Source organism: Talpa europaea (assembly GCF_964194135.1).
Source record: "Talpa europaea genome assembly, chromosome: X".
Lineage (NCBI taxonomy): Eukaryota > Metazoa > Chordata > Mammalia > Eulipotyphla > Talpidae > Talpa > Talpa europaea.
The window spans coordinates 58,810,582-58,834,899 of NC_140081.1; the positions used below are offsets into that span (position 1 = coordinate 58,810,582).

The 24,318-nt window shown below is 35.4% G+C and overlaps 1 protein-coding gene across 2 annotated transcripts in view; it reads left to right on the plus strand.

The window, feature by feature from the left end:
* Nucleotides 1-24,318, plus strand: part of DIAPH2 (diaphanous related formin 2) — a gene marked incomplete at both ends in the record, with an annotated part of 881,049 nt that overhangs the window by 728,865 nt on the left and 127,866 nt on the right. For both annotated transcript variants that reach the window (XM_084259207.1, XM_084259208.1), the window contains one exon: nt 1,846-1,941. In XM_084259207.1, the coding sequence (XP_084115333.1) occupies nt 1,846-1,941 (96 nt within the window). The remainder of the gene's footprint in view (nt 1-1,845; nt 1,942-24,318) is intronic.

Here is a 24,318-nt window from a genome sequence, read left to right on the forward strand (position 1 = left end):
CTAAGGACCTTTGTATTTCCCGTTATTTTTTCATTCAATTCCTGGACTAGAGAATGCATTTTAAAAGAATAAAGGATTGTATGTAACATTAAAGAAATCTCAAGCTGGGCCTCCCCGGTGGCACAGCGGTTGAGCGCTGGGCTGCTAAGCTGCCCACAGCCTCTGCAGCACTAGTTTGATCCCCAGCCTCAGGTGAAGGTCCCACATGGCATGCAGACTTCTCCTGCCACGCCCGCTGCTCCCCTCAGCAGTGTACTTCGTCAGTCTGCCTGTTCTGTTCCCCGCTCGGGCTCTGGTGAATTCTCTCACCCTCCCGTGCTTCCGACTGTACCCAGTGCTTGTATAAATAAATAAATAAATCTTAAAAAAAGAAGTGGAAAAAAAAATAAATCTCAAGCTAAATGAAGGGAATTATCAAAAAGGATTTTAGCTTGTGTTAATCCCTTAAGTGAATATTGACTACAGTCAATTCTTTAAACAAAGTAGGATTTAAATTTAACCTTGGAATAGTGTCAGAAACAATTTCATCTCCTTTTCTTCTCCCTTTGTCTTCTCTTCATTCTCCTGCCTAAATATGTTCTGTACCCCAGACCCACACATTTACCTGCCACTCAAATTACACATTGTTAGGGTCCTTTTCATCAACTAGGTCAGTTAGGACACAGGGCCTCAGCTCATTGTGGATTGCTCCGTGTATTAGAGATTTTCTGGCAATTGACACCTTGAGACAAATGTTCTAACAAATCTTAAAAGTGTTTTTGATGACCACAGCCATCAAAGATAAGAGTGGGTTGAAATGTTTTCAACGTGTTTCCATTAGGAATTTCCACAAACATCTTTTAAGTACTCTGCTCATGGATTCTTTTTTTTTTTTAATAGAGGCATGTTTATTTATTTATTTGTTTGTTTGTTTGTTTGTTTTGCTTGTTTATACATGCACTGGGTACAGTCAGAAGCGCAGGAGGGTGAGATAATTCACCGAGCCATAGCGGGGAGCAGAGCAGGCAGAAGGACCAAAGTACACTGCTGAGGGGAGCAGCGGGCGGCAGGAGAGGTCTGTACGCCATGTGGGACCCTCCTCCGGTGGCCGGGGAGCAGCCAGGGATCGAACCGGCATCGCAGAGGCCGCGGGCAGCTTCGCAACCCAGCACTCAACCACTGCGCCACCAGGGATGCCCAGCTCATGGATTCTTAACAGTTCTTTCCCACAAGAAAATTAACACAACAGCTTTCTAAATGGGATGATGAGACTCTGGCTATTGTCTCACAAATGTAAAATGTGGCCTTTTAGACAATGTGATCACCTTTTACTTCTACAGTGTCAGCATTTTGAAATAGGTAAAAGGTATAGGAATTGAATGCAAATATGTTTTGCAAATTGTGTCTTGTGAGATAATAGCAGATGATGGTTGAATGCTGAAGGTGTTAATACAATCAGTATTTAACCTTGTGTAACTCGGCTTCATCAAATCACGCCCTGTGCATTGATTGCATTAAGCTGGGTCAGTGGTTTCTTGCTTAGGAATATCTTATAAGAATCTTAACAGGAAGGCAGCAGTAGCTGATCAGCTACTGTTTATTTGCATACTGAGCGTGTCATCAATAATACAAAAGACAAGGTCTTTAAGTTGAAAGAACAGTGGGATTGGCATGAATTTTGCTTAATGGTGCGTAATAAGCAAAGTAGTCTGTGGTGCCAGAAACTGACAGTATCCATTATATTAAAACAGATATATGTCTTTAATTTAGGGGTATTATGTAAATCTGACAGGAGTTTTTCCTTTTATTTTCCTGTAGTATAACTTTAATTGCTCCAAGATTAATTCCAATTCTCCCTTCCTCCAGAGGGTGATGAGACTGGTGTGATGGATAATCTTCTAGAGGCCCTACAATCGGGTGCAGCATTCCGTGACCGCCGGAAGCGAATTCCAAGGAATCCAGGTAAAACCCATTACAGCTCACATGGCATTGTAAAATGTGAATGCTCATGGTCAAGTACCAAAAGCAACAACTACAGCAAGAAAAGCAACAAAATATCTTCCCATGAATTATTTTACCAGTTTTTTATCAGTAAATGTGTGAAATCTCAGGAAACTACTACATGTACATGATCACAAATTTCAGTTTCCTAAAAGTACCTTCAAATAACTGTAGACTTTGAAAAAAAAAAAATCAGACCCCACCCAAGAAAAAATGCAAAATCAAGAATTCCTGCTGTGTTCAGTAATAAAAATTTTAATGATTGTTTTAAGAGTATGTGGTTTGGGTGGAAGGTGGTTTAAAACCATAGATATAATTAAATTATTAAAAGTAATTAGCTCTTTGCAGGTAAGGTAACTGAGATAATGCTTCTTTCTAGTAGCCATTTTGTCTTTTCTTTGGATTTTGCAGTGTGAGAATAGTCCATTCTCTGTGTTAATAAAGAGAGAAGAGGCAAAGATAATCAAGATCCCTCAAAATACCAAACCATTAGAACACATTTTTTGGATGATTTTGATTTGTTCAAATGCCACATGAAATATGATCTCAAGGGAAGAAAAAACAACCTCTCATTTAAAAGTTGTCCCCCTTCTCTTTCCATACCCTATGACTAAGGTAAATAATAGTGCCTCACAGGGTAATTCAATTAGTCTGACCTATTTACCCACCTCTATGGGAGATTATATAATTTTAGTTCATCTCTCTTGAAGTAGAATAAATCAGTTGTGTTGTTTTCAAAAGTCCTTTTTATGGATTATAAAGCTATATATAGAAATAAAAGAAAAGAGGAAACTAATAGTAAATATATAAACCCTCCTTAATTTAAATTAGTAAGATTTGCCTTGAATAGTTTGCTTTTCAAAAAATATTCTGTATTTGAACTGAAAACTATCAAATGTCATTTGGATGGAAATTGGTGGCTTTCAAAACCATTGTACTCCAGCAAACCAGTGAAAGAAATGGAACTCATAGCAGATGTCCAGGAAAAATTTTGACAATGGTGAAATTTATGACAGAAAACAATGTAAGTTATATTTGTCTTTTTAACATTTGGGTGAATCTTGATGGATAGACTTGTTTGAGAAGAGAGAAGAGTTTTGATTGGAGTGTAAGACTGTATTATGTGTATGAAGACATTGAAGATGGTCTACAGGGTGTCAGACGGAATGAAAGAACATTAATATATGTACATGTTAATTTTTAAGTTAATGCTGCATAGTAAAATGTTAGAAACACTGCTGATCTGTAACTACAAGATAGCCTTCCCATTTATCTTCAGTCCTTATCTAAAAGAGTGTTCTACCATACTATCACAGGCCTCTTCCACCCTTTAAGGAAAATAGAAACTTTCACTGCTCTTTCTTGATTAGAACATTAATAGTCAGTAAAAAACAACTGAAAAAAAATTATATCATTTCAGCTCTCTGTTAAGCAGCTGATAAGTAAAATCATATTATTTTGTGCCAAAAAAGAATTTCCATAATCTTTCTAAGCTGTTTATTTTTAAAATGCATTTATTAAGGCCCTGTCTGATTAGTCTTACACCTCATACGACTCTAGAAAGACTATAGTGGGAGAAGTCATTCTATAGGGTTTCTGTGAGCCTGTTACTCAAGGGAATATAGTGCTGTCAACTGTGAAACACCAAGAATATATTCATAAGCTGCATAATTTTATAACACTGATTACAAGTAACCTAAATTGAGATCTCCTTTTGTTTGTAGCTAGGGTGCCTCCATGAACACAGGGTCAAAAATATTTTGGGTCAAAAAGCTATTTCAAGTGGCAACAGCCAATGCAAATATTCAGAGATAAAAAGACACTAGAAAGCAGTGAATATGGTTGGTAAAGTATCTTGTACATCAGCAGAAGAGCTTGAAGTGATGGGAAGTCAGCACACAGTGACAATGTCAAAAACTCTCCCATCTTCTTGTCTTGTTGTAGAAACAACAGACCTGAGGACTGTCCAAGATTTCCTCTATGTTTCTGCCTTTCCTAACCAAATCATCTTTTCCTGCTGTGTTCTGTTTTTGCAGTTTGGGTAGTTTCCAATATCTAATTGACTTTATATTGTTACACTTCTTTGCTCAACACTGGCATTCTTACTCTTTTCATGTAACTTCCACTTCAATGTGATGGAAAAAAAAACAAATTATAAAGGTTTTATTTTCAAAGTAAAGTATGAGGAAATACCCAAAAAAATCTGAAATCAGAGTCAACTACCAACAAAAAAAGATGGACTGCTCTGCTTTCTATCTCAATTAGCATCACTTATTGATGGAAATTACAGTATGTAGAATACAGAGTTCTATAATTATTCATCTAATTGTAGTGTTTTCAATTTCATATTTAAACAAAATGAGGTGATGTTCTGTGTTCTTCATTAGGATATCAAAATGTTAATAAACGGCATGATTAGTTGCTTCAAATACAAATCTATACTGAACATATGTCCCCTCCCCCAAAGTTAGCACATTAGATACCTCAGAGGGTGCTCCCAAATATTGTCTCTTATCCATTCAGCCGAATGTGCTGTTTCAGTCAAAATCACCAAAAGATATTTTAAGGAATACTATCATATTAGGAATGATATTGAAAATACTAATAATTGGAATAGCACAGGCCCCAACCAGTCTGAATGTACACAGGCAATGTAAGTAGCCACTATGGTTGTGCTGATACTGGCTAAATATCAACCCAGATTACAGCTTTGCTGATCTCAAACTCAGAGATTAGAAAATGAACCCCTAAACATTCATTTTTTTTTTGTACAACTAATCTGTGAAAGATAGTATGCCAGACATGATGAAAGATGTAGAGATTATTAACATTTCCTTAACTATAAAACCTTGTATCTGGTAAGAAAGATAAATAGTACAGAAATACTACAAAATAAGGCATATAATAACAGGTATTGTACAAGAGGTGTTAATAACATATTATACAAGTTCAGAGGAGGGAAGTATCATTGCCTTATCAGATATATCAGAAAAAGAACCTTGGAGGAAAAGGCTTGAAGGATGTGTATGGATTTTATCAGTGGGAGTTGGAAGTGGAATACTGGGAATTTTAGTCATAAGAAATATTATTAAAAAATGCAGAGGTTAGGGCCTCCCCGGTGGCGCAGCGGTTGAGCGCTGGGTTGCGAAGCTGCCCGCGGCCTCAGTGGCGCCGGTTCGATCCCCGGCTGCTCCCCGGCCACCGGAGGAGGGTCCCACATGGCGCGCAGACCTCTCCTGCCGCCCGCTGCTCCCCTCAGCAGTGTGCTTCAGTCCTTCTGCCTGCTCTGCTCCCCGCTCTGGCTCTGGTGAATTCTCTCACCCTCCCGCGCTTCTGACTGTACCCAGTGCATGTATAAACAAAACAAACAAACAAATAAATAAATAAAACATGCCTCTATTAAAAAAAAAAAACTAAAAAAAAAATGCAGAGGTTAGAAAGTATAAAGCATTTTTGGAAAATGGCAAATAGTATAGTTAGTAAGAAAATAAGAGATATAAAAAATAAAAAATAGAGATAATTCTGAAAAAATAGATGTGAGCCACATTATAGAATATTGAATGAGCGACTAAAGTGTTAACACATAATTTTAGGCAAAGGGGAGCTGTTGATGGTTTTTAAACAGTGGAGGAATATGAGAGTTACATATTAGGATTTAATTTATAGGAATGAGAATGATAAATGAGGATTGTATCATAGTCTTTGTCGAAGGACATAATTTAGGGAGGTGGAATTATCAGTAGTCAAAAATAAGCCTGGGGTTTGAGTTTGATTAGTTGGGTGGAAAGTTGGTAAGATTAGTAAGATTAGGAAAGACAGTAATGATAATAAAAGAAGATAAATTCAATTTTAGGCAAGTGAAACTGAAAGTGGTAGCAGAGCATTAAAGTCAAAATTTTAGAAGTTTCTGGGAAATATAGATGTAGAATTCATCACAAAATGTTTGAGTTTGTGGTATTTCTGGTCATATGTGAAAATAGAAGAGATTGTTAGAGTGATTATGAAGAGAAAAAGAGATTCAAAAGCAGAATCGTGAAAAAATGATTCCATTTAGTGGCTAAAAGTAGAGCTAGCAAAGAAGATAGACAAAGAGCAGTTGGGCAGGTGGGAAGAGAATCAAGATACTGTTCTAAAAGCAAAAGAAGAGGGAAGTATTAAGAAGGCAGAAAAGATGCATTTTCAATAATGACATGCTTTGGTGGAATCAAAAATGGATAAAGACCAATGATTTGCTATGTGGGCGCTTTTTAGTGACATTTTGAGAACATCTTTTCAATATTGGAATGGAGCTGAAAACCAGAATACACGAACTAAGATGGTAGTATTCTTTCAACAATAGAGCAATCCTATTAAATGCCTCCTTGAGCCATGTACTAGGTTAGAGATTGAGGATGCAAACCCAAACAGGGCACTTGCCTCAAGAAGCTCACATCCCACTTGGGAAAACATGAATGTAAACCATGCAATAAGATTTGAACTCAATTTTATATGTGCCTTAATGAAATAGGAACCATATGCTCATGCAACACAGGAGTTAGAGTAACTCCCTCCCTCTCCACACTTATCTCTTTTATATTCCTAGAATATGAACTGTTTTGTAGAAGTTTGGTGGGTGAAAAGCATCTCATTTTCCCTTAACAACTTGGTACAGATCTATCATCTGTAAATTTTGCTAAACCTTTCTGGACCCTGTTGGTTATAGCCTTTGTTGGCATTTAAGGTAATAAGTTCCATATATTTACAGTCTACCCTGTTAAGAATTGCCCATCAGTATTCCTGATTTTGTCATTATAAGATCAATGGTAAGCTTTGAAAAAAAACAAAACACATAGAGTAAAACCTCAGAGGAGTGAAAGTCATTCTTAAAGTATAAATACACAAAGCCACATCTGTTTCATTGCTAAATAGCTATAGGCACTTGGCTATACTTGCTTCTCCTCCCTCAGTCAACATGTCTTTTTAATTCATTGACCACTGTAAGTAAATATAAATGGGCTTCTCAGCAGTAGATAGCTATCTAACTATGCTGTTGTGGCTCTGACTAGATTTTGATATATAGTTCTAGACATTAAAAACACAAAAGAAAAGCACTATGGAAGGAAAAAAAAAAAAAACAGGAACTAGGGCAAATGTAATTTGGTTTTAGAACCACACAGGGCAACCAAGGAAAACTAAATTTTAAAAGAACAGAAGAAACTCAAAAGACAGATGATACTAGTTTATATATTAGCAAGATAACAGCATAAATGAGAAGGTATAATTTACCATTTGAGAACAGATAGGGGAAAAGAAACAATGAAATTCAACAGAGGTAAGAAAAACTGAGTGTTAGGAACAATATCTTCAGAGCAAAATACAACCCACATTTTGTTAGGCCCCTCAACTTCACATAAATAAAATAAACTTAAATTTCCGTAGCTGTTAATTCACATACACACATTCAGGTCCTCAGCTGCCTATAAGGGATCACTGAAGTATTTCTGGAATTTCTCAGGAGACATTTCACAAACACAGTCCACTGACCCTTTACCTTCCCCTATACTAGTGAGTATTTTCACATCTGCTATTTGCTATAGCAGCTGGCCCTCTTGTGCCTTCAAGATGACAGAGCTTGACAGTAGTCAAGTGACAAAATGAGGGTACAAAGCTCTCCCTACTTTAGTATGACATTCTACCAGTGTGCCAAACAGTACTATCAATGCTTCAAAATTTTACAGACATTTTGAGAGGAACAGTGTTCAGTATTCAGTTGTTATAATCTTGCTCTCCACAGTATTTGGCCCCATTTGGCAAGACCCAAAAACCTGCCTATTATGGATCTCATGTAGTGCTCAGTGTCATTCTCCTTTTTTGATGACTAAAGTTTGTAGGAGCTTTGTGTTTATTTTTGTTTTATTATTAATAGATAAAGCTGGCCATTCATACCAAGCTGTTTACAACTTTCTCCCTTAGGATTTCTTTCCCATGAGGTTCCTTAGTCTTTATCTTGTGTTAGAAACAGAGCAGCCAACTAAACCTATTTCTGTGTAAAATAGAGTATTGTAATGTGCAACTCAGGATATAGCAAAAAGAAAATAGTGTAATGTGAGCAAATAAATAAAAAATTGCATTTGCCCAAACAATATTTATTGATCAAATATGTTTAGTGTTCTCATCAACATTAGTTAGCTTGGTTATTGCTTTGCAATAATTAGAGTGTGAATTCCAGGAATCTTGGAGAAGTAATTAACATTTGGCTGACAGTTAAAAATATGAGTGGACATAGCAGGAATCTAGAAAACTTAAATAAGGGACCAGGAAAATGAATAACTATAAGAAAGTGAAAATCAAAATCAACAAAAAACTATGAACCAGAGACACTTTTAGGGGGGCGGGGGCGGGAGGGGAGGGATTGGGGTCAGAATGGCGGGCTGCAATTGTATGGGGAATATAACAATAAAATTTATAAAAAAAAATAAAATAAAATAAAATAAAAAATAAAAAATAAAAATATGAGTGGATAGGATTATCAGAAGGAAAAGAGTACAGCAGTGGGTAAAAGAGAGAACCCTGGGGAAAAAAGCAAGCATTTGTTGCACTGGTTCTCAGCCTTCACTATATATGTGAATCACTCTGAAGTGCTTCTAAGAAATTACCATGTCTGGTTCCTCTCCAGATCAATCAGATCTGTGGGTTTAGAGTCCAGGCATTATATATTTTAAAGATTATTCAGGCTTAAACATACCACAAGAACTAAGAACCACCAATTTTAAGGGCTACAGGTTTCCCCTGCTATGCAAAAGTATAGTGATCTAGAAACACTTCAGTAATCCCTTATAGGCAGCTGATGTCCTGAATGTGGGTGTATGAATACAAGAGTTAGGAAAATTTAAGGTGTGTTACTATGTGAAGTTGAGTGGTCTAACAAAATGTGGGTTGCATTTTGCTCGGAAGATACTTTTTCTAATACATTGTATTCCTATTTGGAATGATTTGGTTAAGTTACCTTTTGGTATGAGAATGCTATTACCATTTATTTATTTGGAAAAATTTTTGAGTGCTCCTAAACTCAAAAGGTAACCTACCAAATTATGTCAAATAGGGACATTTTCTTCCAGGTATCAGGGGAAACCTATAGTTTGGGAACTGGAGTCCATGTGTCAGAGTCTAAAGGGCTTAGGTATAAAGGTACAGGGAGAAAGAAGCTAATATGGTACCATAGAGGCCAAAGAAGACAGCTTTTCAAAGAGGAAATGCTGAAAAGAATCAGATGTAGCAGAGAGGACCAGTAAAACTAGAATTAGAAAGGACCCATTGGATTTAACTATTAGGAGGAATTCCTTGGTGACCTTAGCAAACAGAGAATTTTGGAGGTGGTAGAGAGTGGAGTAGAAGCCAGATTATATTTGTTTCTAAAATGCTATTAATTTTTGCACCCACTTAATTTTAATCTTTTTTCATCATTTCATGTGAGTCTTAAGATGAAGTATATACCTGTATTAGTTACATAATTTTGTTTTTTTTTCTTTTTGTTTATGGAAATTAAATTTATCTTCAGGACAGATATATCCATATATTGGTTAATAAGATCTAGGATTGCATTCAGGAAGCTAAAAACAGAATATAGCTATGTAGTCTATCCTTGATTATTCTTTGACAACTAGAGAACAAATTGAACACAGACCATTTATGCCCTATTTATATGCAAAATTGTTCTAAGCAAGCACTGATGATGTTCTCTATAGAAATTTCAATCACTTTTGCTTGTCTGTTCTCCTACACAATATAATCAGCTCTGCTGCACATTTCTTCATTGATGATCTCTGCGGGCCAGTAGGAGATAAGGTCAATTTCAGCTGATTTTTATGAGAATGGGAATTTAGCAGGCTTCTCTTAGATATTGGAATATGGAATAAGTTAGGACAGGCAGTTATTATACAGTAGTAAATTTCTCTTGGTAGTTTTAATTCCATGTCAAAAATATACAGACATGCTAATGTCAGTGGCAGGCTCATACAACCATCTGCTTATTTACAAACTTTCAATTCAGGAATAAATGACTGGGACCCTATATGTCAGGTGCATGATATCTGTCTAATATGACCAAACACTCTGGGCATTTGGAAGTATATTAACCAACAAGGTATTCATTAAACTGTCTTAAGTACCTTAAATTTTCTAGAAAATTAACTGCATTCACAACGAAAGAAAAATCATTTTTCTACTTAGTAGTCATGATTATGGGCTCATTTCTGTCAGGTAGACTCAGCAGTATATTGAGTTTTTCTTACACAGGGATAAGAAATTGTAAACCCTGCTCTCCAGCAGAATTTCTTCTGCTACTTCAGTGACCAAACGCTCTGAGATTCCCCTGGAAATGAACACATATGCTGCCCATCCTACAAATTTTGTGAACTCTTTGGACATACTTCTGTGTGTTACAATTTGAACTTTAATCTTGGTAGTTTCCGACCTTGTGTCCATTAGAGTGAGAGAGGTAAAAAGTGAAGGAAGAAATTGGGTAGTAAGTATCTCAAGCTCTTCATAGTGCCATTTTAAGATACAAGTTCTATTGCTCATTTCATTTTATTTAAGGTTTATTCATTTATGCATACAAGAGTTGGGAAACAGGCCAGAGATGCGGGGAGGTGAGAGGACTCACCAGAGACAGAGTGGGGGACAGAACAGGCAGACTGACAGAAATACACTGCTGAAGGGAGCAGTGGGCGAGACAGGTGATTTTACATTTGCAAAAACATGAACACAGATACCTTGAGCCTAATATAGTGCTTAACCTATTCCAGGAAGGCCTTTAAGGTTATGCTGGCCATCAACTCTCTTAAAGATAGAAATGATACAAAGTATTAAGACACGACAAAACTTTTAACTATATTACACTTTTAAAAATTATGATTTATATTTAGTGGCTTACATTTCAGTATAGTATATGCTTTTGATAACTGCTTGACTACTTTGCAATTATAAAAATAATTGAATCTGCATGAAAGCCTTTTCAATATATTATACCTAAAGCTATCTCTGAAGTTTAAAATTTGGGGGATGAAGGAAATAGAAATTTCATTCTACATTACTATAAATGGAATTCCATTAAAGCTGAGTTTATTTTATGGGCAAACTCAAATATCCTAGGTGTATTACCTTCACATGACCTTTCAACTCAGTAATGTTTATGCTTGACAAGTAAAGAAATATGCTGTTTGTATAAAAAAATAACTATATACCATTACTCTTATTCTTACTATCCATTGTGCTTTCATTTTACTGCCACCTCTTTGTCATTCTCAAATCATACTTTGTTCTGCTTCTACCACATAGAAGGCAAAATTCCTAAATTCTGCTTGAGATAATACAGAAAAAATAGAGTGGCAATGAGCAGCCTTTTGTTTAAGTATTACTTATCTTCTCGTCAGTCGTTGTGAATATGCTCTATAAGACAGGAGAAGTAGACAGGAGTTTGTGAATCTCCTCAGAATAACACTAAGTAATTAATTGCTTTTCTGACTTTCTCACGGATTTACTCAGGAGAATAGATCTTTCTGAAGTGTAAGGGTTTTTATCTAGTACATAGGAGTAGTCTAAGGAATTTAACTGTTTATTTGAGGGTCTTCTAGAATCAAGCATCATATTTTCCTAGTCCACTTTGGAAAGTTTTAGCTTGGATTTCTGGGATTACTGGTCCATTCCATTGTTTGTGCTTGCATAGATAGAGTATACAGCAAGTGATACAGCAATCTCTCAGCAATGAAAAGGGATTTTTTTTGTTCATACATTATTCACAGCTCTGCAGTGGTTTCAGAAAGTCAGTGTATATCCTGGACAAAAATAAGTAGGAAAAAAACCCCACAAAAACAAGGATATGATTCTCATATAGTTGTTTGGAAAGTTAATACTACTGTATGTGGATTTCATCTTTATTGCACAATTATAATATCTCTTAGATTTTTAGCAGCCTTATAGCTATTCGTAAAAAAAAAAGTACATGTTTATCTTGTTTCCTAATAGTCTGATAGATTATTTTCAAATATTTGGAGCTAACCTATGAAGGGAAGTTTATCAGGATGTATAAGCAATGTAACTTCATGTAGTTAATCCAATGTTTATTTTAGTTGTTTGTGACATTATCTCATTTCTGTCAGTACTACCTTAAGTGACATAGAAAATGAAAGATGACTATACTTTACACATGGTATTTGTGCATTTAACATTATTGTCATAGCAACACATAATTGAACCAAACTTAAACGTACTTGAATTGAAAAAAAAAAAGTCTCAAAAAAAAAAGAGCTTTTCTGGTATGTAGATTTCATTTTATGTATGGTCCAAATTTAAATTAAATTTTATGTACCAATAGAGAACATTAAAACAAGTTCAGTTCATTATCCTAAAAATCTACAACATGAAGGCGCCAAGAATTTGACTATCCTTAGTGTCTGAAGTAATGGGTCAAGATAGGAAATACAGTTAGAAGTGAAGTTACAACATGATAAGTTTCTAGGAAATTATTAGAAGATGTTTTAGATGTTTAATTCAAGTGGGATTGGATTGGGAAGGACACATAGGAAGAAAAAATATCACATCTAGCGATTTAAATATTTTTTTCAGTTACCATAAATAGTATTGATCAGTATACATGACTCATTTAGAACTGAAACTTCCTGGCAGAGGAAGATGCAAAGCACTGAAAAAGGATTATGGTCAAATTGAATGCTGTCCACACAGATTTTGTGCATTATAGATTATCCTTATGCTTCTAATTTCTTAACTTTCCTCTACTGAACCACGCTTTATATTTCTAGAGGCCTGTGCACATCACATTCCTCACTTCCCTTCTGCTGCTTCAAAGTTTTATCTGTTTATCTCCCTCATAACAGTGTTTTCCAACTCTATTGTCACAATCTAATATCCCACACATTTACTGGGGGAAAAATAACTAGAGGGCGGGGATGAGGAAATATAATTGTCAGCATTGTTGTAAGTCTATTTTATTTCTCTTAAGTCTCATCATTCTGTCCCCCTTTTTTAGGAAAACAAGCAAAAAAAAAGAAAGAAAGAAAATACTTACTTGCTCCAAATACACCCTCTCTTACTTTATCCAAAATAGTTCCTTTCTTGGTAGCTGGGAGGGGGACAATGAAGGACATTTTAAAGGGACAGAAAAGTATCTGCATGGAATCTTGGCTTCCAGCCTTTTAGGAATTATGACATCATCGCAGCTAGAATTTATAAGTGCTAATGATAGTGATTAAGCAGCAAGTAAATAAGCCTTTTGTATTGCTACATAAATTCTTTCATCAACTACTTTAGACAATTGTGAAATGACTCATGATATTTTCTGCTCTCAAAAATTATACACTTTAAAAAACCTTAAAGGACAAACTATCTTTTAATAAAAATGCCTCAAACCACAATGCACATTTACTTACAGCTTGACAGGTATGAATGTGTTCAATGAAAAAGAAAATTTGGGGATTTCAGTAAGTAGAGTAGTTTGGCAAGTTAGTTTGTCTCTCAAGTGACTTTGTCTTTCAATCTTTCAAATAAAAGGGCAGCTTTTTACTGGAACAAATCATAATTAAGTTCTACTCTAAGGGGAGTTCCTTATTATTAAGGATTTAAAAGCAAAAACAAAAAAGATTAAAAGCATTGCTCTTACAAGCTCATTGATAAAGTTAATTATTTCCTCTAATATTTTGAAAACATACACCTATATTCATATTTTTTTAACTGGAAGGCTGAATCCAATAAAGGGAACTGCATCATGCTCCTCTGTTTCCCTAAACCAACATGTGACCCTTAGAAAATAGCACCTTTTATTGATCATGATTTTTCAAATCAAATCAAGCAAAAACATTTTTATTATGCATAACTTCAAGCTACTACTAAATTCCATTCTTGACCTTTATTTGATTTTGTTCTTTTAGTTGATTTGGTCATAAAGGTAAATATGACAGAACTTTTAAAAAAATCGAAAAGAGGTTCAATTTTGAAATATGTTTGTTTGTTTGTTTGTTTTTCTGGGGCATCTAACATGTGATATATGTCCTAGTAAAATTGAAGGTAAAAAGGGTGGTGGTTGGGTAGATAGCTTTACAGAATTTCACTTCCCAACTGTGTGTCAAAAGCTGCTTTTATACCAATTAGCAATGACCTTTTATTCTAGCCTTAGGGTGTGAGATTATTAGAAGCAGGCATTTTTGAAATATTTTCTTTCTAATATTAGTTTAAGCAAATTTCCTTGCAGTGCTGACTCTTCTTTCATGGTTGTTTTTTTTCACTCCCACTCCCTTCCCCTCTCCCCACGTGTGCTGTTTCCTTCTACTAAGCTGCTAAATCTTTTGCAGGGAAATTAAACGTAATGTTTCCAGAAACATGAATAGCTTGTGCCCTTTTCTGCATGTCCAACTTAAGAAATATTGCAGCTGCAGTGGTATTAGTGCATTGTTTCTTCCTGTTTCTCTCTGCAGGGAAGTTCTTTGAGGTAGACCCAAGGTCTTTTATTCCTGGGATTTTCCTGTTCTAAATGATGTGAATGGCACAATCATGTTTTTTAAAGCACATTGATTCTTTTTCAACTTATTTCACATTGCTTGACTGTGCAACTTGTAGAACTCCTGGGGACTGGGCAAGAAAGTACAAATGAAAATTACAAATCAATAGATACTATGAACACAGACATAGTCATGCCATCTTTAGAAATGATGCACAGTATCTTACCTATGAATGTGCTACAGGGCATCTCCACGGAACATAAAACGTCAAAAATGCAGCTCAAAAGAAAACAAGTCGCTGGCACATTTTTAGTATGCTTTGGTTATAGGACTAGTTTTTTTGCTAATTAAAAAGATCTTATTTGACTGACATTTAGAGCAGAGAATGAGAAGTCTTTGCTGAGGGTTAGCTTGTTTCTCTCTCCTCTAAAATATCTCTTTCATGTGATTCTTCCACTTTCTTTCCCCATCCTCTTGTCATTTACTTGCGGTCTATGTGAATATGATATTATTTATGAGATAGTCCCTGATATTGAAGTTCATTCTACAGAGCTCTAAATTTTATGGAGAAAAAAGAATTTTCTAAAAAATAGGTTATCAAGCAAATTAGTTAAATCCCATTAAATAATAGAAGGTAAACTTGATTTACTCAACTTTGACATTTAATTTGAATCTTTTGTGCAAGATGTCCTGAAAACTGCTACCACTGTTAAATTTGAATATGAGAGAACAAAACAGACATTGTAAAATATTACTTCTTTTTCACCCATTTTAAATTAATTTTAGATTACACAGAACTACATCTTTATAATTAAAGTGAGAGATTCAATATATACTCCAAAGTGTTCTACTCTTCTAACTCCTTTAATGATGTCAAGGTTCTACATCAGAAGAACAAGGGAATTTACACTTTGTTGTGGTATAACTGTTTTTCTTTCTAAAATAACAAAGTTAAAAGTTCTTTTTCTCACATTTACAATTCTTCATAGGTTAATTGAAACAGAATTCACACGAGTAATTTATTTTACTGACTACCTGCCACTTAAACATTCATGGGAGGGAAAAAAGTTTTAAAATATAAAGAAGGCTTCTTTGAAAAGACTATAATTAGCCCCTTCAGTTATTATTGTCATCATTATAATAATATTGTCATTAACAGTTTTTATGGTTTATGTTTTCCCAAATAAGATAGTTTTGAAACATGTAAATACATTAAGTTGGAAATGAGTCCTACATATGCTAGCACTGGTTCTAATTCGTGGTTAGTACTAATGCAAGCTGGTAATTTAAAAACCTCATAGATTTTTACTGCTATTTGTACCCATCTGTGTCAACTATACAAATGATAAAATAATCAAAGGACTGATGGCTTAAATTAATAGTTATTGTGCTTTAAATATCTTTTATGCTTTGACATTAAATGTCTCTCTTGCCTTCGTATCTACTTTTCAAAAATCTACTATACATTCCCGATACTACTTAACTGGAGTTATTAGTCCTTTGACAGTACCACATGCTATTGACAATATCTTTTAATTTGCTTAATTTCCTGACATTTGCTATGTTAATTTTTTACTTTGGGATTTTTGAATGCCAGATTTGTGCTTAAAATAGAAAAGTCCTCCACTAATAAGATTTAGTCATATCACCTAAGTACTAGAGTTGTCCCAGATGTAATAGGAAGAGATAAAGAAGGGAACACAGAGAATAAATTTGCCCTGCTTTCTCCACAAAGTTATTACTGCAGCTTTAAGTCTCAGCTTTTATTGATAAACATAAATATGGGTTATATAAGGAAAGCCTGTATCTATTTATAATGGTATTTAAATCAGGTTTCCATAACTACTATGGGTCAAACCACTCCATCAACAGTCACAAGGTAATTTGAAAACAGGTATTTGTTACATAAGATTTTTATTTCATATGCATTTTATTTTATGATTTTTGTAATTAAGGTAATAAAACTAAATAATATTTTCTGGCTAACTAGCAGGTAAACAATTTTACACAATACAGATTCATTTTATCTTGGAAACAACTGAATGTCGTCCAAAAGGAAGATTGTTGGGGAGGGATAGGAGAAGGTAGTATTTTCAGTTGGTGACCAAGCTTTCAACAAAACAATTCCTATTATAATCCTTGAGAATTTCATCCCACTAAATAAATCCCCGCTCAAATGATAAGCAAGGAATGAGAACTGTAGTCAAAGGAACAAAGGATGGGGGGGTACCAGTATCTGAATGAGTCCCACCATGGTGTCCTTTAGAGCGTCCCATTATGCCATGGGTTAGCACCTCTCACCATTGCTGTGAAAATACTAGGCATTGAATGACACTGTATGTCTTATATTCTATTTATTAAAATTGCTTATACAATTTCAATTGCCAATGGCATTTATCATGTTCTGTCTTGGGTGTTGTGTAGCATAGTTAAACCTACAAAGCAGCTGCTTTTTTTTTTTTTTAGTGGATTAAGTAATTGTTATGTATTGTGTGAATGTGGGTTCAAGTTTCTTGAGTGCCATCCCATCTAGATGAAGGGTAGTAAATAAACATTAGGCTTAAAAAAAAAAAAAACTGATGCTAGTCTCCAAACTCTGTATTGCCTGGAAATAAATAGGGGCTATAGGAGCCTTTTATTTCAATAAAACTAAGATATATACATCTATTATTGATCACATATAAATCTGCACATTAATATTAATGCAAGTTGCACATGGGTATCAAGAAGTAAAACTTCTCCAACATATTTTAAAACCATGTTATATAGCTCAGTTTTTACAATGTTTCAAACCTAAGATGCATCTACCTGTACCATGAATTAGTGTGTATACAATTTTAGCCTGCAATACCCTGGGAAACAAAAATGACTAGAATTGCAAACTCGGTTAATTTCTTTTAAAGTGTGTAGGATGAGAGCCTCCCCTGGTGGTGCAGGTGGTTGAGAGGCACGCTGTGAAGCTGACCGCAGCCTCTGCAGCACTGGTTTGATCCCGGCCGGCCGGCAAGTGTACCACCTGAGGCAGCAGACCTCTCCTGCCTCGCCTGCTGCTCCCCTCAGCAGTGTATTTCGTCAGTCTGCTTGTTCTGTTCCCCGCTCTGTCTCTCGTGAATCCGCTCACCCTCCCGCACATCTGGCCTGTACCCCAGTTCTTGTGTAAATAAATCTTTAAAAAAAAAAGTGTGTAGGATGAGAGAGGATGGATTTTAATTATAAAAGTCTCTTTGAAAATAAGACTTGGAAAAATGAGCTGTGTGTGTGTGTGTGTGTGTGTAATTATATGCACATATGTATGTATGCAGCTTCTTTGGTGTCTGGTTAAAAACTAGGTGCTATGTCAGCATTTTCCCCTGTCTCTACTTGGGCTGTTTCAGGTCGGAAAGTTTTCATTCTATAGCCCCTGTCTGCTCTCAGCTTTTGCTCTGATCATGTCAACTTTTCTTCTCTTTGCATTTCCCAGGAGAATCTAGGAACCCCTATGTCCCACAATTTACTGAAGTGTTATAAATATAGCCTATAATTTTTATTAACACATCTACATGCTATGCTTTTCTGGGCTAGTACAGAAAATGAATAGAATTAACATCATTCATGAAATTGCACTACCCATTTTGAGTGACTGCCCTTAGTCATAGGATAAGCCTCTTTAAATATAATAGCTACATTTTTTAAAAAGGGAAGGTTTGTAATTTAAAGAAAAAGTAAAAATCTCGGAAATCTGACGTTGCAAATCTGTCCCCACCAAGAAATAAGAAATTTAGGCATTGAAACTTGGGAAATCTTCATACTAATAGCATATTTTCCATAACTTAATAAATAAATCCATAAATTAATCACAAATGAGACTACCCTGCTTATTTCCTCAGTGACTGTGAAGATAAAATGAGATGGTAGATATAAAATTTTTTAAATTCTTTTTTTTATTAAGATTTATTTATGCATACAAGAACTGGGTTGTAGGCCAGAAATGTGGGGGGTGAGAGGATTCATCAGAGAGAGTGGGGAGCAGAACAGGAGGATCTACTGAAATGCACTGCTGAGGGGAGCAGCGGGTGAGACTGGAGAGGTCTGCTGCACCATGTGGGTTAGCTCCCTGGTTGGGGATTGAACTCACTTTGCAGTGGCTGGTGATAACTTGATAGCACTGTGTCTTTAACCCCTGCGCCACCAGGTAAGCCCACTATATATAAAATTGTTATGAAATTTTCAAGGTGTATTTATTAAATACTTAAACCATACTTTAATATGTTAGATTATTATCTTAAGATTATTATCATTACTGTATTTAACCAAAGCCATTTAAAACCATGGTGACTTTCCATTTGTGGAAAATTCAGACATTTTACAGTATCTGGCAAAGGCTCTAGGTGATCTGGCATATACCTACATTATGTACATCTTCTTGAATGTCTCAAAGCTGTGAGGAAATACTGCACTCAACTACAAAACTATTATTATATTTAAAAAGGAAGCAGTTTTTTAGGTATAGAGACCTTCCAGTATTAATCCTAGAAACGGGCTTTTTGTAAAATTCAAGTCATATTTTGATAGTTAAGGATATGTGATAGCCATTAAGTTTTATTGTAATTACTTTGTCATTATTATGAAAATAGGTAAAATGTGATTGGTTTCATTTATATATATAATTGATTAAGATAATGAACAATGAAAATGTAAGCCAGAATTTGTGAGATGTTTAATTAATAGCAGTAAATATAGTATATTGAACTTCTAGTTGCATTGCCTATCAGATTATTTCAATATAAATTTGTCCAATATTTTCTAAATGGAACAATAAGAATAAATCTTATTCTAAAGTATCTCTCTCCTAGGTTCTAAATTATAATGAAACTTTTCTACTCTTACAATTTTACAAAGCAATGAAAATATTGTCTGACCTTCATTGTTCAACCTTAGACTTACTTTTGTGGCTACATCTATAATTTGAAAATGTTTTTATTTTTCCTGGCTAAGATGTCCTAGTGTAGAAACATTTTTGAAAGCAAACATTATTTTGTGTCAAAGACAAGAAAATCCAGGAGTTTAGGGAGTTATTTCCCCTATTTTTTAACCAGGAAAAATTGAAATATATGGTACCAATAATTGCTTTGAATATTAAATATCCATACACTTTAGTTATAAGTGGGCTGCTAAAGTAATATCTGTTTGGAAAAAAGAAACTAATGTAGTCAAATATGCACCAAAAAAAAAAAATTTGTTCATTCTTGTTATCTCCATAGAGATTTTCATGTCCTTATTCTGATTTAAGTGTTCATTACTAGAGACAAATGTATATTTAATTCTCATGATCACAGTGACCATAGCCATCATAGCTCCGTTGGAAGCATAAACATGTTAATAGTTTGGCTTTCTACTTGCTTTCATGAAATCTATGAACAGTAGCTATCAGTGTGGGGTTGTCTTCAAGTGACAAATTCATCATGTTGTCAAAAGTAATACTAAGATGTCCTGCACTGGTCATCCAGAATTTGTCCATCCTCAGAAATGACCAGAGGTGGACTCTTACTCTCAAGTGCTGGAGGTTCTTTTCTCTTATTATATTGGCTTTTGATGATGAAAAGGGACATCACCTACAGAATTTCAAATTGAACAGTGCCTGCGATAGAATTCCAAAATTGCCTGATCAAAATTTATGGTTTGATTCCATTTTCTGAGAGAGAAAACACAAAACTAGTCTCTTTATAATTCACCTTTCCTAAATTTATTTATTATTTTTACAGAAGTATCATTCATTAAGTTTTTGAGATGAATTATCATTTAAATGCAAAGTACTTCTGTTCTATGAAAAGAAGATACAGATATACCTCAAATATGCCCTTCTTGAATTTAGAGCATAGCAGTGTATTTGATGTTAATGATAATTATGTGAATCATCAAAAATGTATTTCCAGTAAATTATTTTTATGAAAGCAGCAAAGTGTATCATACATCTTCAAAATGTTTCCATACAAAATAGCTAAGATAAAAAATGTTGCTATTTGAAATGTATTAACCTTCAGCTATCCAGATCAGCTCATTCTCTGAGGTTTCTGGATAGCTGAGAACTCATTTTAGGTTTTTCTATTTTAAAAATGAAATTGCTCTGCAGCTATTTGTCCTATTAAATTATGCAATATTATTATATCTAAGCTTCCTCTCCTAAGCATCCATGGCTATTTATTGAGGCATTATTTTCAGATGGCCATGGAAACAAACGTTTAAGTGTTTGTCTTTATTCTTTTGTAAATGGCCCAGTTAGATGTTAAAAGATACCTTCTTTTCTCAAATGTCAGGCTTTACTGTTTGATGGTGTCTTTCTTGTTTAACCCTTGCTTTTTTCAGACTTTCACAAAGTAAGGAAAAAAATATTTACATATTTCCAAACTATTGCAAAGTAGTAAAATCAAATCATAAATTATTCAAGCTATTTGGAAAGTTTCCAAGAAGAAGTATACAGCATAAAGAATCTAGTATTTAGAATCATATCTCCCTGTTAGTAGTGTTAAAATTGAAGTACAGTTGCTAGTCAGTCCTCTCTTTTAAGATAAAAATAAAACAATAACAACCAAAGAAAATAAATACTAAAAATGAATTTATTGCCTTTGTGGAAGAATCTCAAATAGAATCTTCATCTTTTATTCATGAAGTATGCTTATAGCATTAGTTGAGTCTTCATTAGTGCTTAGCAATCTCCTTATTCCTTGTTCATTGGATCATAGACCTTGGTGGACTTCCAGATTTTCTCTGCTCTCTTTGCCCCCTCAAGTTGACACTCACATACATCAGTTCAGTAAATGTTCTTATCTTCCACATTCCCTGATTTTCCCTCAAAATCCTTTCCTGAGACCCAGGTTGTACTCCTCGTCTCATTCCTTTTACCTCCTTCAGAACCATGCTTCATGAAGTTATTCCCTGCTAGTTTTCTTCTTAATATCTTTAAATGTGTTTCCCTGCAGAAATGTTCAGACCTTTCTTGTACTTTAAAACCTAACCTCAATGATAAAATAAACCAAAAGTAATAAATATAAATATCCCTAAGTTACTATCCTGTGTATACCTGGGGAAAAAAGACATAGTCTCACCAACAATGTAAATATGAATCTGCAATCACAGGTACCCATATATGTACCTTGTATAGTTTTGGGAAACTTGTCTTTCCTAATTACATGGTCTAATAACACATAGCATTTGTTCATATTTTCTTGTCTACTACATCCCTCATACTACTATTTGAATCACGAGCTAAACAGGTCTATTTATTATTATTGTTCTCTTAAGTGTCTTTTAAACTATGAGATTGCTGGGCCTCCCTGGTGGCATAAGGGGTTGAGATGCAACCTATGAGGCTGTTGGCAACCATTGCAGCACAAGTTCGATCCCTGGCCAGGGAGCAACCCACATGGCGCAGCAGACCTCCCCTGACTCACCCACCGCTCCCCTCAGCAATGTATTTCAGTCACTCTTACTGTTCTGTTCGCCACTCTGTCTCTAGTAGATCCTCCCAACCCCCATGCCTCTGGCCTTACCCCAGTTCTTGCATGCATAAATAAATAAATCTTAAATATAATGGTATTAATCTTCAGGAGAAGAAAAATAAAACAACTGTTTCTATCACAAAGATGAACAGAATAGAAGATAGTCAATGTCAGGCCAAAGACAGAGGACAAAACTCTTGGGTGACAGACTTATTCTTTCTTTTTTTAAGATTTATTTTATTTATGTAAACAAGAGCTGGGGGGTAGGCTAGAGGTGCAGGGGTTGAGAGGATTCACTATAGACAGAGTGGGGAGCAGAACTGGTATATCTACTGAGATACACTGCTGAGGGGAGCAAGGGGCAAGACAGGAGAGCTCTGTGTGCCATGTGGGTTAACTCCATGCATGGCCTGACTGGGGATCAAACTCGTGCTGCAGTGGGTGCCAATAGCTTCATAGTGCTAAGACTTAACCCCTTGTGCCTCCAGGGTTCCCTACAGACTTATTCTCATAGCAAGTTAAAAATCAAAATCATCCTTTAGTTATTAGCAGAGGAAAGTACAATTGGAAGCCAGTGGAGGGGTAAGGGAAGTTTGGACATTTGGACACACTTGAGGATTAAGCCAGGGGGCACAGCATAAACACAACTAATTTGAGTTTTGTCTGTAGCAGTTCACAGCCCAATTCCTCAAGGCTATGAAAATTAATAGCTATGGGGGTGGGGAATCCCAAATTATTTGGAGAAGTAGTGCCGTAGCCTCATGAGGGCAGTAAGTTTGGACATGGTTGGGTGGGATGGTTATGATGATACATAGAAAAGAGGAGCATTCCAGGAGACCTGGAATTTATTTTCCAAATCTACTATCACCTAGCTTGTATGACCTTTGGATCTCAATTAATTCATTTGTGAAATGAGAACTACATCTGTTTATCCCTATCATCCCTTCTAAGTCCAGAATTTATGACCCTAGAAGGCTGAGTCAAGAGTCCTGCTGCTAAAGAAAGGAAGTCTATTGACACGTCAACAACAGGCAAGTTGATGGGAAGGCTCAGGGAGGTTAAGATGCAGGGTCAATAAAAGTGAAGGCAGATGAGGAAACTTGAGCCAGTTAGGCATACTCTCTCAATCTTTTCTGCCTTTGAAATTTGTTTCTGTGTTCAAAACCAATTTTAAGACTAGCTTGTAGAAAACCTAAATAAGGGACCAGAAAAAAACCTAATTATAATAAAGTAAAAAGGGGCCTCCCTGGTGGCACAAGGGGTTAGGACGCAGCACTATGAAGCAATCCACAGCCTCTGCAGCACAAGTTCGATCCCTGGCCAGCCAGGGAACTACCCACATGGGGCAGCAGACCTCTCCTGACTTGCCCGATGCTCCCCTCAGCAGTGTATTCCAGTCTGCCTGTTCTGTTCCCCACTCTGTCTCTAATAGGTCCTCTCAACCCCCTGAATCTCTGGCCTATTATCCAGCTCTTGTATGCATACATAAATAAATCTTTAAAAAATAATGATAAAGTAAAAAAGCAAAATCAACAAGCAACTATAAATCAGAGACAGACTACGGGGATTGGGGGGAGGAGGGAGTAGGATCAAAACAAGGGGGGTGGGAATTGCATGGGGACTATAACCAAGATGAAAATGCACACATTGTGCAAAAATGAAAAATGATGTAAAAAAAAGTCATTTATCTGGGTAGCAGATATTATGGATATTGTCAATTCAACAGGTTATATTTGACACACAAGAAAGTAAATGTTATTTAGATTGTGTTTGTAAAATGTTCATTAGCGAATCAAAAATGAACAGTTTACTTGTAGGGAGCTGTTTTTTCTGCTTTTGAACAGAAGATAACAAAAGAATATTTCAGGCTTTCCTTCGCCCATAATAATATTACGCACTGGAGTAGCTAACTAGGTTGCCTGAACACGCTGTTGCAGAGCTGGTTAATCCATAATTCAGCAGGTTTTTGGCTTCCAAGTTGTCTTATTGACAAGCCTGAAGAAAGTAGATGGAACTAATTAGCACTCAGCATTATAAAATGGGAAGAATTAAATAAAGCAGCTTCAATATTAAACTCAGACCCCTATGAAGATATTCCCTTTAGTTATGGGGATTTTGAAATGATGGACAGGCTAAACCAAAACTCATAATCCTATTACAGTTTCTTGCACCCACCTAATAAGCTTCTAAGAGCCGTTTCCTTAGAGTCTGGGATAGTGCCATCTTCCTCTAGGCTTTTCCGTATATAGCTTATAAATTCTTTACTGTTCCCACTAAATATTTTGTTATTTAAAACAGCATAAAAGAGAGTATATAAGTATATATGCATATTGATGCATTTTGACTGTAATAATAGCCTTGGCCTGTAGGGAACT